Consider the following 12,037-nt stretch of genomic DNA (forward strand, 5'->3'; position numbering starts at 1 on the left):
GAAATAGAGGGGAATTCCTAACAGGTTTTACATTATAAATTTAAAAAGAAATGTTCCCCAAAGAAGCAGCATAAGAGAAGGAAAAGGAAGTTGGCCTAGTGTGGAAAAGGTAAAAATTTAAGTATTTTATAGAATATTATGTTGTTGAGGATAAAGGAAAGGGTGATAAAAGAATGGAAGAAAATAATTTTTATAAAAAGGAAACCAATATATAAAGAGTGGAGGAGGGGCTGGGATTGTAGTTCAGTGGTAGAGTGCTTGCCTAACACATGTAAGGCATTGGGTTTGATTCTCAGTACTACATATAAATAAATAAAATAAAGGTCCATCAACAACTAAAAAAAATTTTTTTTAAAGTGGATTAAAATGAAAAATACAGAACAGGAAGATAATATTCAGCACTAACATGTAACATAAATATGTAAGAGGTCATTTTCCTTTATAACCTTGCATCAGTACTTTGATAAAAAGTATAGTTGTGCTAAGTAGATTACCAATTCTCAATTTTGCAAAAGTATATTGATCCACTGTTATTAGTGAAGAGAGCAAGATTCTTCAGAATGGACTTTCAATTTAAAATATGGTTCCAAATATATTAAAAGAAAAAAAATAACTGAAAAGCAAGCAGAGTTGGAAAATTTAAAGGCATAAAACAAAATGCCAAAAAGTAGCCACTATTTGTTATTTAATCATTCATTAATATCTTCAAATTTTATTTATGAATTCAAACTATTAGGAGAAGTAAAAATTATTATTTTATTGTTTTCATTCTCCCATATTTATTTCAGAAATTATGAAAAATTGAATGTGGTCAGGTATAATGGTGCATGCCTTTAATCCCAGCCACTTGGGAGCCTGAGGCAGGAGGATGGCAAGTTGGAGACCAGATGACCCAAATTAGCAAACCCAGTCTCAAAATTAACATTTTAATTTTAAAAAGACCCTGGGTTTGATTCCCAGTACTGGGGAGGTGTGTGTGGGGGGAACCAAATCTTCTGAATCCCTAAATAATGAGAAGTAAAACTAGCCATCGTTAGCATTCCTTTCAATTTCATAATAATGAGTTACAGCAATAAGATAGGATGTACCAACAGGCATGGTAGCTATAATCCCAGTGACTCAGAGGATGAGGCAGGAGGATTGCAAGTTGGAGACCCATCATAGTAATTTAAAGACCTTGTCTCAAAATAAAAAATAAAAAGGGACTGGGGGATACAGCTCAGTTGGTAGAATGCTTGCCTAGCATGCACAAGGCCCTGGGTTCAATCCCCAGCACCACAATAAATATATAGATATAACTGAAGCTAAATCTGAAATTTCAGAAACAAAGATCTGAATTCTGAAGTTTCTAAAATTATAATATTTCAACCTATAACTATATATTTTATATAGATGATTTTTTTATATTTATTTTTTAGTTGTAGTTGGATACAATACCTTAATTTTATTTATTATGTGGTGCTGAGGATCAAATCCAGGGCCTCACATGTGCTAGACGAATGCTCTACCACTGAGCCACAACCCCAGCCCATGAGTATGGTTTTTTATCTACTAGATTTTAAAAAAGGCTATGGAAAATTACTGTGAATTATTGTCCTTCTAAAACACTAAAGAATTAAAGGGAAATAGGGAAAAGATAAATAAGATAGAAGTATGACAACATGAAGGTTTATAAACAGGCAAAAGTTCACTAGAGGACAGCAGTTTATTGGTTTCTCTCAGCAGTGAAGTCTCCTCCTCTTGGGTGGTTTGCACTGTGACTGCAGCTGCATACCTTTGGTGGTATCAGAAATGCTATTTAACAAGGCACACATCATATCTCCCTCTAAGTGGTGAGGGTTTAGTATATGAGCTGGCCTCTGAGTCTTCTTAAATTGATTCTCTAGCTCCAGAAAACCTTGATCTCCTGAGAGGATGGTGAAAGGAATTTGCTTGGGTAGTTGTTCATCTAGACGGCCAGCCTATGTTGGAACAAATGGCATAGGTTGTAAAAATCAATGAGTTTCAAATCAAGTTACATCTACTTCACATATCTAAAAAAGCACACTAGGCTTATTTCCTAGCCTACGTCTTCATAAATGAAATATGCCACATTTAACCAAATATAAAATGCCATCATGTATACGATCAAAGTAAAAGAAAAAGCCAAAATGAAGTCCAACAGGAGGATCCACATAAAGCAGTAACACCAAAGGACTACACACTCAATGTAAGGGAAAATAAGAAATAAATCCATAATAGAGAAAAGGGAAGCAAGGTAATTTGCATGATTCAATCTTGGCACTGGATAGAAGGGAAAGGAAATCTCTTTTGGTTTACTCTCTTGTGGTTTACCTTCACATTAATAAATCAACATGAATACATTCACATTACCAGTGTGACAAAGTTTCTATTAGAGAATTTAATATAAAATGGGCCCTAGGTCAGTGGTTTCTCTAGGTAACTGGCAGAGACAGATGTAAATGAAAATTCTATCTCAGTCAACAGTGACTGTGAACAGTGTCTCTGAATGTCAGAAATACAAATGTGAAGTAACTTAGCATAAATAAAGTACAGTATCATCTCAATCACTCATTCCATAAATAATGAAGGTAGATCTACTATGTATAGTTGAGGGTCTGCTGGGAATTGGGGGATATAGCAGTAAACAACATGCCACAGGCCTCTACTCTCACAGTAGTCAAAAGTAGAACCTGATATAGGTTTCATTCAAAAATATAGTACTGAAGAATGATCTATACTGACATTACATACAGTTCAAATGGGAAAAAATTCAAGTGGATCCTGGATTCCCATTACATTTTGAATTAAACAATGACTCACATGCATACATATGGCAAAATCAGCAGCATCTTTTCTTTTACTACAGCGAGGATGAAGGAAGAAGCATCCAATTCTGTTCAAGTAATTATAGATCTTACAGTTGAGTGGAGGCTTCCAGTTCGTGTTTCCTCCTAATAATTTTAGAAAAGGTAAAATGACAGTCAAACAGGAGGAAAAGACTAAAAACTGTATCAAGGGAAACACTAAACTTTTTTTTTTTCTAGAGAGAAAGTACTAGATAGAATGTGGGGAACACAGGTCTTGTATAGGCATCACCATCTTGTTACTTTAAAATCTTGGAAATGTAGGCCAAATTCCCTGATCTGCCTACTCGTGTGAAAATTCACAGGGATGTTAAATAAAATCTAAAGTAATATGTGTGAAAATTCTTTGAAGGCATTATTCTACATGAATGCAAATTAATGTTTTTTACAAACATGACACAGATGAGCAGTGGACAGAAATGATGAGCAATCAGGAAAGCTAGACCTAATAAAACTTTATACTGGCTAATTTATATAGGGCAGTATATTTCTATCTTTAATCCTAATCATCCTCTATATAAGCCATTTCCTCTCAAATATAAACTATATTAGATACTCACTATACTAAAAGCTCTGCAAACCCAAAATCATCTCCCTCAGGTCTGGTCCGTGGTTTGGTTTATAAAGAGATTTAGATGAAGGTACATACTTAAGAAAGGAAGGATGAACTGAAGAGGCAGTTGTGGCATGTTGAAAATAACACTAATCCAAAGGTAAGAGACGGAAGCTCAAAAGCTTACTGCTTTTTATTAGTTATCACTTTAAAAAAATAATAAACTTCTCAGTCTGTTTCCTTGTATTTTAAAAAAATAATAATAATCAATATCCGTGTTTGTATCAAGCAGTAGAGTCTGGCACATTATAGGTGGTGAATAAAATCTTTTTTACTCTGTATCAAAAGATGTATATTGCCAGACACAGTGGCACACGCTTGTAATCACAGCAACTTGGGAGGCTAAGGCAGAAGGAGTGCAAATTCAAAGCCAGCCTCAGCAACTTAGCAAGGCTCTAAGAAACTCAGTGAGATCCTGTCTTTAAATAATATACAAAATAAGGGGCTGGAGTTGTGGCTCAGCGGTAGAGCACTCGCCTCTCACCCTGGGTTCAATCCTCAGCACCACATAAAAATAAATAAACAAAAATAAAGATATTGTGCCCATGTATAACTAAAAAAAAAAAATTAAAATAAATAAATAAAATACAAAATAAGGCTGGAGATGTGGCTCAGTGGTCAAGTGCCCTTCAGTATAATCCCTAGTAGCCACCGCCCCAGCCCCCCCCAAAAAGATTTATAAACTTTGGGTCACCAAAAAGAGCTAATGTTTACCATAAAGACATGTAAAAAGAAAAATATTCTAGCAAAGTTAACATAATGCAAAGTAACACTACTCAAATTATGTTCTCATGTTCAGGAAGGTTCTATGGAATTTCTTAAAAGAAATCATTATGGAGAGAGGTTATCTCAATGTTTTCCTTATTGATCATACCTTGAAAGCCCCAAATAAATGTTCCTTGGTTAAGATGCCCTGGTAGATGACCAAAAAAGTTTGACCAATTATCAAAATCTACAAAGACTATATGAGTCATGGTTCGAAGGTAATCCAAATCTGGAAGCTCAACTTCTTCCTCTGAGAATACAGAAACATTAACATGAATTTAGTAAGAATCTGCTATAAACATTCTATTTTCTCAGTCTAAAAGATATTACAGGCCTAACAGGCAAAATAATTAATTTTATATATTAATTCATCTATCTAAAACTTTTAAGGTAATTCAAATTTATACATGGTAATGGTTTATGCTTAAATACTTGATTATATATTCTATAAATATCTTTCTTTGATTTAAAAAACTAATAAGTCATTTTATTATTATTTAAGTCATTCATAAAAGAAAGTTTTAAACAAATCAATGTACTAGAAAATCAAGTGTCAACAGTATATAACCAAGAACTTACAATTCACACCATCCACCAAAATAAAATTTCAAGGTGATTGGCAAGAATGTCCTTGCCACTAGAATTTGCTTCTTTTCCTAATATAGACTGATTTATTAGGAGCTCCCTGGCTCTAAGATTAAATCCCCTAGAAAGCCAAGCATGGTGCCACATGTTTGTAATCCCAGTGACTTGGGAGGTTGAGGCAGGAGGATTTCAAGTTCCAACCAGCCTCAGCAACTTAGTGAGAACCTGTTTTAAAATAAAAAATAAAAAGGGCTGGGGATGTAGCTAGTTTCTTTTGAACCTAGGAACCCCTATGTTCAAAAGAAAGAAGAGGAAAGAAAAGGAAAGAATAGAAAATTCCCTAGAGAGCAGAAATAAGATAACCAACAACCCAATTGCCATAAAGCAGTGGTAGAAACAGGTGGTAGTTGCCCATTTAATCATAGATATATCTTTCTTGGTTCTCTCAAATTCTTTCATCTCCTTCCATTCTCCCTCATTCTCTCTCTCTCCTTTCCCTTATTTCATACTCTTTTACTTTGACAAGAACTTCCTGTTTCCAGTATTAGTAATGCAGACTTTAAAATATTAAATTATCTTAAAAATGAAGTTTTTACTCTGCCTAATAGTTTTCTTCAAATACCATCCCCTTCCATTTCCAAGCCACTTTATATCTTCAAGTTCTTAATAATTCTATATTTATATATTAGTCATCTTTTATCAAAGATAGATTAATGCAAAATTACTGAGAAAAGCAAAAGCCAAACATAAAAACATAAAATGGTGTGACCACTATTTTCACTATCTAGAGTTGTAGAGTTGACTATGCTGGACACGATTTAATTCTTTCTTACTGAAAACGTGCCATGATAAAAAAAAGGTAATGTTGATTTTATCTGTGCAAACCTATAAAAATTCAGTGGTTCATAGCTGGGTGTGGTGGTGCACACCTGTAGTCCCAGCTACTCAGGAGGCTAAGGTAGAAGGATCACTTGAGCCCACAAGTTTGATCAGCCTGATCAAAACAGACTCTTTTTCTAAAAATAAACAAATAAACAATAATGCAATGGTTCACAAAAACATTTTATAAGCCAAAATTTTCACATGTTCTCATCGTCTCCACTATCCATTATATAACTCACCATGAACTAATATTTGTTTAAAAGGCTATGGACTTAAAATTACACTCTAAAACAACAGGTGCTTAAACTTCTAAACAAAATCAAATCACTATACTACTTACTGAATCCTATAATATGAAAGAAATAAAGTTCAGAATATGTATAAACAAGGGGATTCATCTCAATTTATCTCTAGTTTCTACCACTTTTAATTCTACTTCTAATTGCTATTTTAGCTGTATGTTAAAGCTTTACTTTCAAATAAACTGCAACAAAAATACATAAATGCTGACATTGCCTTTAAGATTTCTCATACTTAAACAAACAGGCCAGACAATAAAAATAATTTAATCTATTTTATTTTTTAATGAATCTAAATAAATGGTACCGAAAAATCTAAATGATAGTAAGGTTCAGAATTTCAAATCTTTCAGAAAAACTATCAACTTCCTTTTTCTGAAAATCCCCATGCCTTTTGTAAAAGAAATGAGATCTAAAATATGTATTATTTAAAGCCAACACTCTCCCCCCTTAAGTTTAGAAAGTGGATGAAGAGAGTAGTAGGAATACAAATCCCCAAAAAATATATGCTGCAGTAATTAAGTGAATGATGTATCATCCTGTTTCTTACTCAAAAACTGAATCTTTAACTTTCACAAAAATGGTGGATGCACTGCATACAAGTTTTTATATTACTATGTGAAATGTGCAGAATTGTAAAGCCATACCTATATTCTGCCAGCTTAGGTCATTTTCAGCTCCTTTCTCGATGTCTGAGTTTTTTAGACAACTCACTGCCTGTTTTGTTTTTTTCTCTGTACGTGGGGCACTGGCAGTAAACTTGTATGTGCTCCCTTTTTCAGATCCAAAATGAGCCACGCTGGGTTTCTGTAAGAAGCCATGTTTTCTATGGAAGTGCTGCTGAGCACTCTCAGGATTATGAAATGCTTTGGTGCAAATGCCACACTTGATTACATACTGCTGCTCCTCTTTATCCCTCTTTTCTTCTCCATGTACTTGAAGGATATGAGTGTTCATGCTGGCTAAATTCTGTGCTGTTACTGAACACAAATTGCAGCGAAACCATAGTTTACCTTTATCTAGCATGATTTGAAGACATCTACCATAATCTTCCTTTCTGTTGACTTTACAGATGTAACTCTCACGGCAACCACAGGTTAACAGGTTACCGGTCTCTATAACTGGAAAATCTTCCTCAGTTTTAATTGAAGTTTCAGTTTTTTCTGACACAAACACATAATCTGTGCTGTGGTGCTCCTTATAATGACTCAGAAATGCTTCTTCCACATTAAAGATAAGATCACAAAGTCCACAGAAGTATTTAATCTTTATTTCATTGTTATGTTCATCTTGGCAATGCCGGTATAAGGTTTCTATCTTATGAAAAGTCTTTTTGCAATGGGCACAGCTGTATCTATGAAATTGGTGACTTGCCAAAGACAAGCAGTGTTTTTTCACACATTCTTGGGAATCAAACATATCTTCACAAATTCGGCATTGCCATTTGCCTCTTGGAGGGCTATTTGCTGGGATATGATCAACAGTAATAGCTGAAGGAGGTTTGTTAGCAGCCAAATTACTCACCATAGAGGATGATGGCAAAGTTTCATCTTGTATCTCATCCATCTCATAAAAATATCTGTGCCCATTATGATATTCAGTCACATGTGCCATGATAGTATCTTTCTTCATTAACTCCTTTTTGCATGTCCGACACCAAAAAAGAAAGTTATTTAAATGTGCCCCTCCATGAATACGACTCATGTGTAAACGGATGACCCCTGAATCTTCGCACACCTTTCCACAGACCACACACTTGTAACACATTGTGTTTGCTGAAAAAACATGCTTTTCTACTGCATCTTCACTTGGGAATCGCTGATTGCATTCACAAAACCAGGTTTTAATTACTGACCTTTCTTTCTGGACACAAACCACACCTTCATGCCTTTTATCTTCTAAATTCATCTTCTTTTTTGGAATCATGCTGCAATCCTGTGAGCTAGATTCTTTAATAGACATAGTTCTTTTAAGTGATGAAAGCTGTGGTTGATCTAATAAATTCAAGTCAGATGGAGGTCTGTTCCCTTCACTACTGTGGCAATATAGTAAGACTGATTCTTGGACTGAGTTAGCGACTCGGATTTTGTGTCCTGAATTCTGCTTGTGAATTAGGGTGCTGGTTTCATCCATAAAGACCTGGTTGCAATTTGGACAATAGCCTCTTAATATGAATTTTTCTGCAACCTGAGTAATGCTTTTCTCAGCTATAGCTACAGGTCCAGCACTACGACAACGAACCCTAAATTGGATTAAAACGAAACAAAACATTCCTTTGTAAGAATTTTCCAAATATACCATTTTTGCTTTTTATGACAGGTATTTTTAAATAACTAACATATAAATACTGATACATATTTTTCAATAAGGATACAGGAAATTTAATGATACTGTATCATCTCAAAGTATCTAAGTATTATCTATATTTTGTCTATTTCTAACCCATACACAAAAAGTTAAAACTAGAATTAAAAGATTAAAAAATATCCAAGTAAACACAAGAAAATTAAAGTCAGAATCAAATGCACTGATACATGACCTTATCACCTTTATCAGACAAACAAATGGACTCTCCAAGCAATTAAAACTATTTGGAGGAACACTAACATAAGACCCCAGATAACCTTGTATTTACCTGATTAATTTTACATCAGGAATATGCTTGCCTAAAGAGCAAAATTCAATAATAAATATGCACAACCATTATTATGTTTGAGAACACTATATCACATCAAAAAGAAATTACACACACTGTAACTATCCTTTTCACCCTAATGCTTCCCAACCCCAAAACAATCACTGAGCCCTATGCAACTACTTTCCGTTTCTGTGAATTTTCCCATTCTGGAATGTTACATGAATGAAATTATATAGTAAGTGGACTCTTCTGACTGGCTTATATCATTTATCATGTTTTCAAGGTTCCTTAGGTTGTAGCATGCACAGTATTTCATTCCTTTTTAAAGTCAAATGATACTCCATTGTATGGATATGCCACATTTTCTTTGTCAGTTGAAAGAATCATGAATAATGCAGCTTCAAACAAACATAAATTATTTGCATGGACCTATATTTTCATTTTTTTTTGGCTGTATCTCTAGAAGTGGAAATTGCCAACTCATACAATAACTATTTTTAATTATTTAAGAAAAAAATAAAATATTTTTAACTGAATGCAAAAGAAATCATAATTTATCAAAATCTATGGAATGCAGGTAACACAGTGCTTAGAGGGAAATCTATACCTTTAAATGTTAATATTTTTTTAAAAAGTCGGTGTGGTGGCATATGCCTATAATCCCAGCAGCTCTGGAGGCTGAGGTAGGAGGATTGCGAATTCAAAGCCAGGTTCACAAAATCCAAGGTGCTAAGCAACTCAGTGAGACCATGCCTCTAAATAAAATACAAAATAGGGCTGGGGATATGGCTCAGTGTCCCTGAGTTCAATCCCCAGTACACCCCCCAAAATAAAATAGAATATATTCTTGAAGCAAGAACAGGCAAACACAAATTATACTCAATGAGGTTAAGAGAGTCTGTTCTTCAAAAGATATAATTATTAATATGAATATACAAATAATAGACTGGGAAAATATATTCAAGAATATTTGAGGGCTGGGGTTGTAGCTCAGGGGTAGAGTGCTTGCCTTGCATCTGTGAGGAACTGAGTTCAATCCTCAGCACCACATAAAGATAAATAAATTTAAAAAAATGTCAATCTACAACTAAAAAAAATTTGTATTGTCTTTATGTATATATAACAAAATACTTGAAGCTGAGTACCTTATTACAAAGGGATTTACTTAACCCACAGTTTTGGAAGCAGAGAAGTTCAAGATCTCTGCATCTGGCAAAGGCAGGAACATCTATCTGTGAGAGAGGACAGCAGTTGCATGTAGAAGAGGCCTTGCTTTACAACAACCCACCCTCAGGGTGACTTATCCAGTCCCATGAAACCTCCCCTTCTCCATGAAATACAGGCATCAATCTCCTCTCAGGGTGGTGCACTCATAACCTACTTACTTCTTAAAGGTTCTACTACTTCTCAATACCATTAATGGGGGACCAAGCTTCCAGCACATAAACCTTTGGGGTACCAACCATGACACATATAATTCTAGAAAGTCCCATAATCTAAATAGAAATTTGATAAAAGTTTGTATATATGAAGAACCCCAGCTCACTACTAAAAGATCAAACAATCCTATTTTTAAAATAGGCACAATCCTTCAACAGACTTTTCATAAGCAATTAGTGCTCAACATCTTTCATCAAAAAAAAAAAAAAAACTTGATAATTAAAATCACAATGAAACATAAGAATAGGTAAAAGGAAATGTTGGCAAGCATGAAATTCTATAGAACTTTCATACCTTCCTCGTATAAATGTAAAGTGGTACAACTATTTTGGGAAAATATTTAATCATTTCGTATAAAGTTAAATATATATCTACTTTTTACTCAGCAATTCCACTCTTACACGTTTACCTAAGAGAAATGAAAATATATATCTACAAAAAGACTTGTGTAAAATGTTCCTAGCAGTTTTTTCATAATATCTACAAACTGCAAAAAGAAACCCTACATGTCCATCAACATGAGAACTGATAAACAAATTACAAGCTAATAGTTCTAAGTTGTGTATGTGTTCTGTGAATGGGAGGTGACAGGGTTAAAATAGTGCCTGGGCTTTAAGTTAACTGGAAAATATCATACACATGTGAAAGATTAAGTCTCAGTGATAGGCTAAATTTATTGAGTAATGAAGGAGGATTCCAATATGCTTTTGCTTTGTCTTTACAATGTAATCTTTTTAAGTTATACATGAGAGTAGGGAGAATAGTATAAAGACCACCACTGTAACTTTTACAACCTGCTTTTAATAGTTATCATAATAACAGTCATGTTTTATTTATATTCCTAACCTCCACAAGTTAATTATTTTGAAGTAAATCCTAGATATCATTCCATTTCATCTGTTAAGTACTTCAATTGTACTATAAATGAAAGGGTTTTTTTTTTTTTTTTAAACCGGGGATTGAATTCGGGGCCACTCAACCACTGAGCCACATCCCCAGACCAATTTTGTATTTTATTAAGATAGGATTCTCACTGAGTTGCTTGGTGCCTTGATTTTGCTGAGGCTGTCTTTGAACTCACGATCCTCCTGCCTCAGCCTTCAGAGCCATGGGATTACAGGCATATGCCACCGAGCCTGGCTGAAAAGGGCCTTAAAAAAAATGTGATACTATAAGACACCTTAAAAAATTAGTGGTTTTGGGCCGGGGCTGTAGCTCAGTGGTAGAGCACTTGCCTTGCACATGTAGGGCCCTGGGTTCAATCCTTAGCACCACATAAAAGTAAATAAAGATATTCTATCCATCTATAACTAAAATAATATTTTTTTAAAAAAATAATTGGTTTTGTTTGTTTTGGCAGTACTGGAGACTGAACCTAGAGTGCTTTATCACCAAGCTACACCTTTCTCTCACTATGCTAAATTTGGTTAATTTCCAAGAAAATGTATATTCTTATTTGAAAAGTAGTAAAACATGAATAGGAAAGTATTTCTCGAATCTTCCCACTGATGAACAGCTCATAAGGATATCCTAACAGCTTAAGACTAGAACTGTACCAACCTGAAATGGGCAGTGAGCTCCATATGAGAACGCAGTGTCTGGTGGCAAGCCACACATTTTACTTGAAAGGGAACATCTTTGCACAGAGAGATCAAAAGTTTCTTTGCATAAGATGGAAATGATACTGGATGTGCTATTCCTTTGTCAGCTGAAAGACAAAATAAATGATAACTTGCAAAGTCATTTGAATATACAATGATCCAATCTTTCTCCCCTTTCCCTTTCTCAACATCAGTTGAATTAAGTAAAACAATGTAGATGAAATTATAAGGGAAGTCACTTTCTAGCCTTAAATACAAGAGATGCCCTATACTCAAATTAGAAATTGAGCATAAAATGTAGAGAAATACCCAGTTTCCAAGATATCATGAATATAACATATATACTG

General features: G+C 34.3%; 1 protein-coding gene across 4 annotated transcripts in view; it reads right to left on the minus strand.

Moving 5' to 3' along the window:
• Positions 1 to 12,037, minus strand: part of Znf451 (zinc finger protein 451) — a 79,817-nt gene that overhangs the window by 15,544 nt on the left and 52,236 nt on the right. For all 4 annotated transcript variants that reach the window (XR_013344228.1, XR_013344227.1, XM_026398958.2 and 1 more), the window contains exons 9-13: positions 11,650 to 11,797; positions 6,659 to 8,253; positions 4,355 to 4,495; positions 2,824 to 2,954; positions 1,775 to 1,961 (exon numbers count right to left, since the gene is read on the minus strand). Coding sequence is in view for 2 of the 4 variants with exons in the window: in XM_026398958.2 (XP_026254743.2) it covers positions 1,775 to 1,961; positions 2,824 to 2,954; positions 4,355 to 4,495; positions 6,659 to 8,253; positions 11,650 to 11,797 (2,202 nt within the window). In the remaining 2 variants the exon portion in view is untranslated. The remainder of the gene's footprint in view (positions 1 to 1,774; positions 1,962 to 2,823; positions 2,955 to 4,354; positions 4,496 to 6,658; positions 8,254 to 11,649; positions 11,798 to 12,037) is intronic.

Source organism: Urocitellus parryii, chromosome 8, assembly GCF_045843805.1.
Source record: "Urocitellus parryii isolate mUroPar1 chromosome 8, mUroPar1.hap1, whole genome shotgun sequence".
NCBI lineage: Eukaryota > Metazoa > Chordata > Mammalia > Rodentia > Sciuridae > Urocitellus > Urocitellus parryii.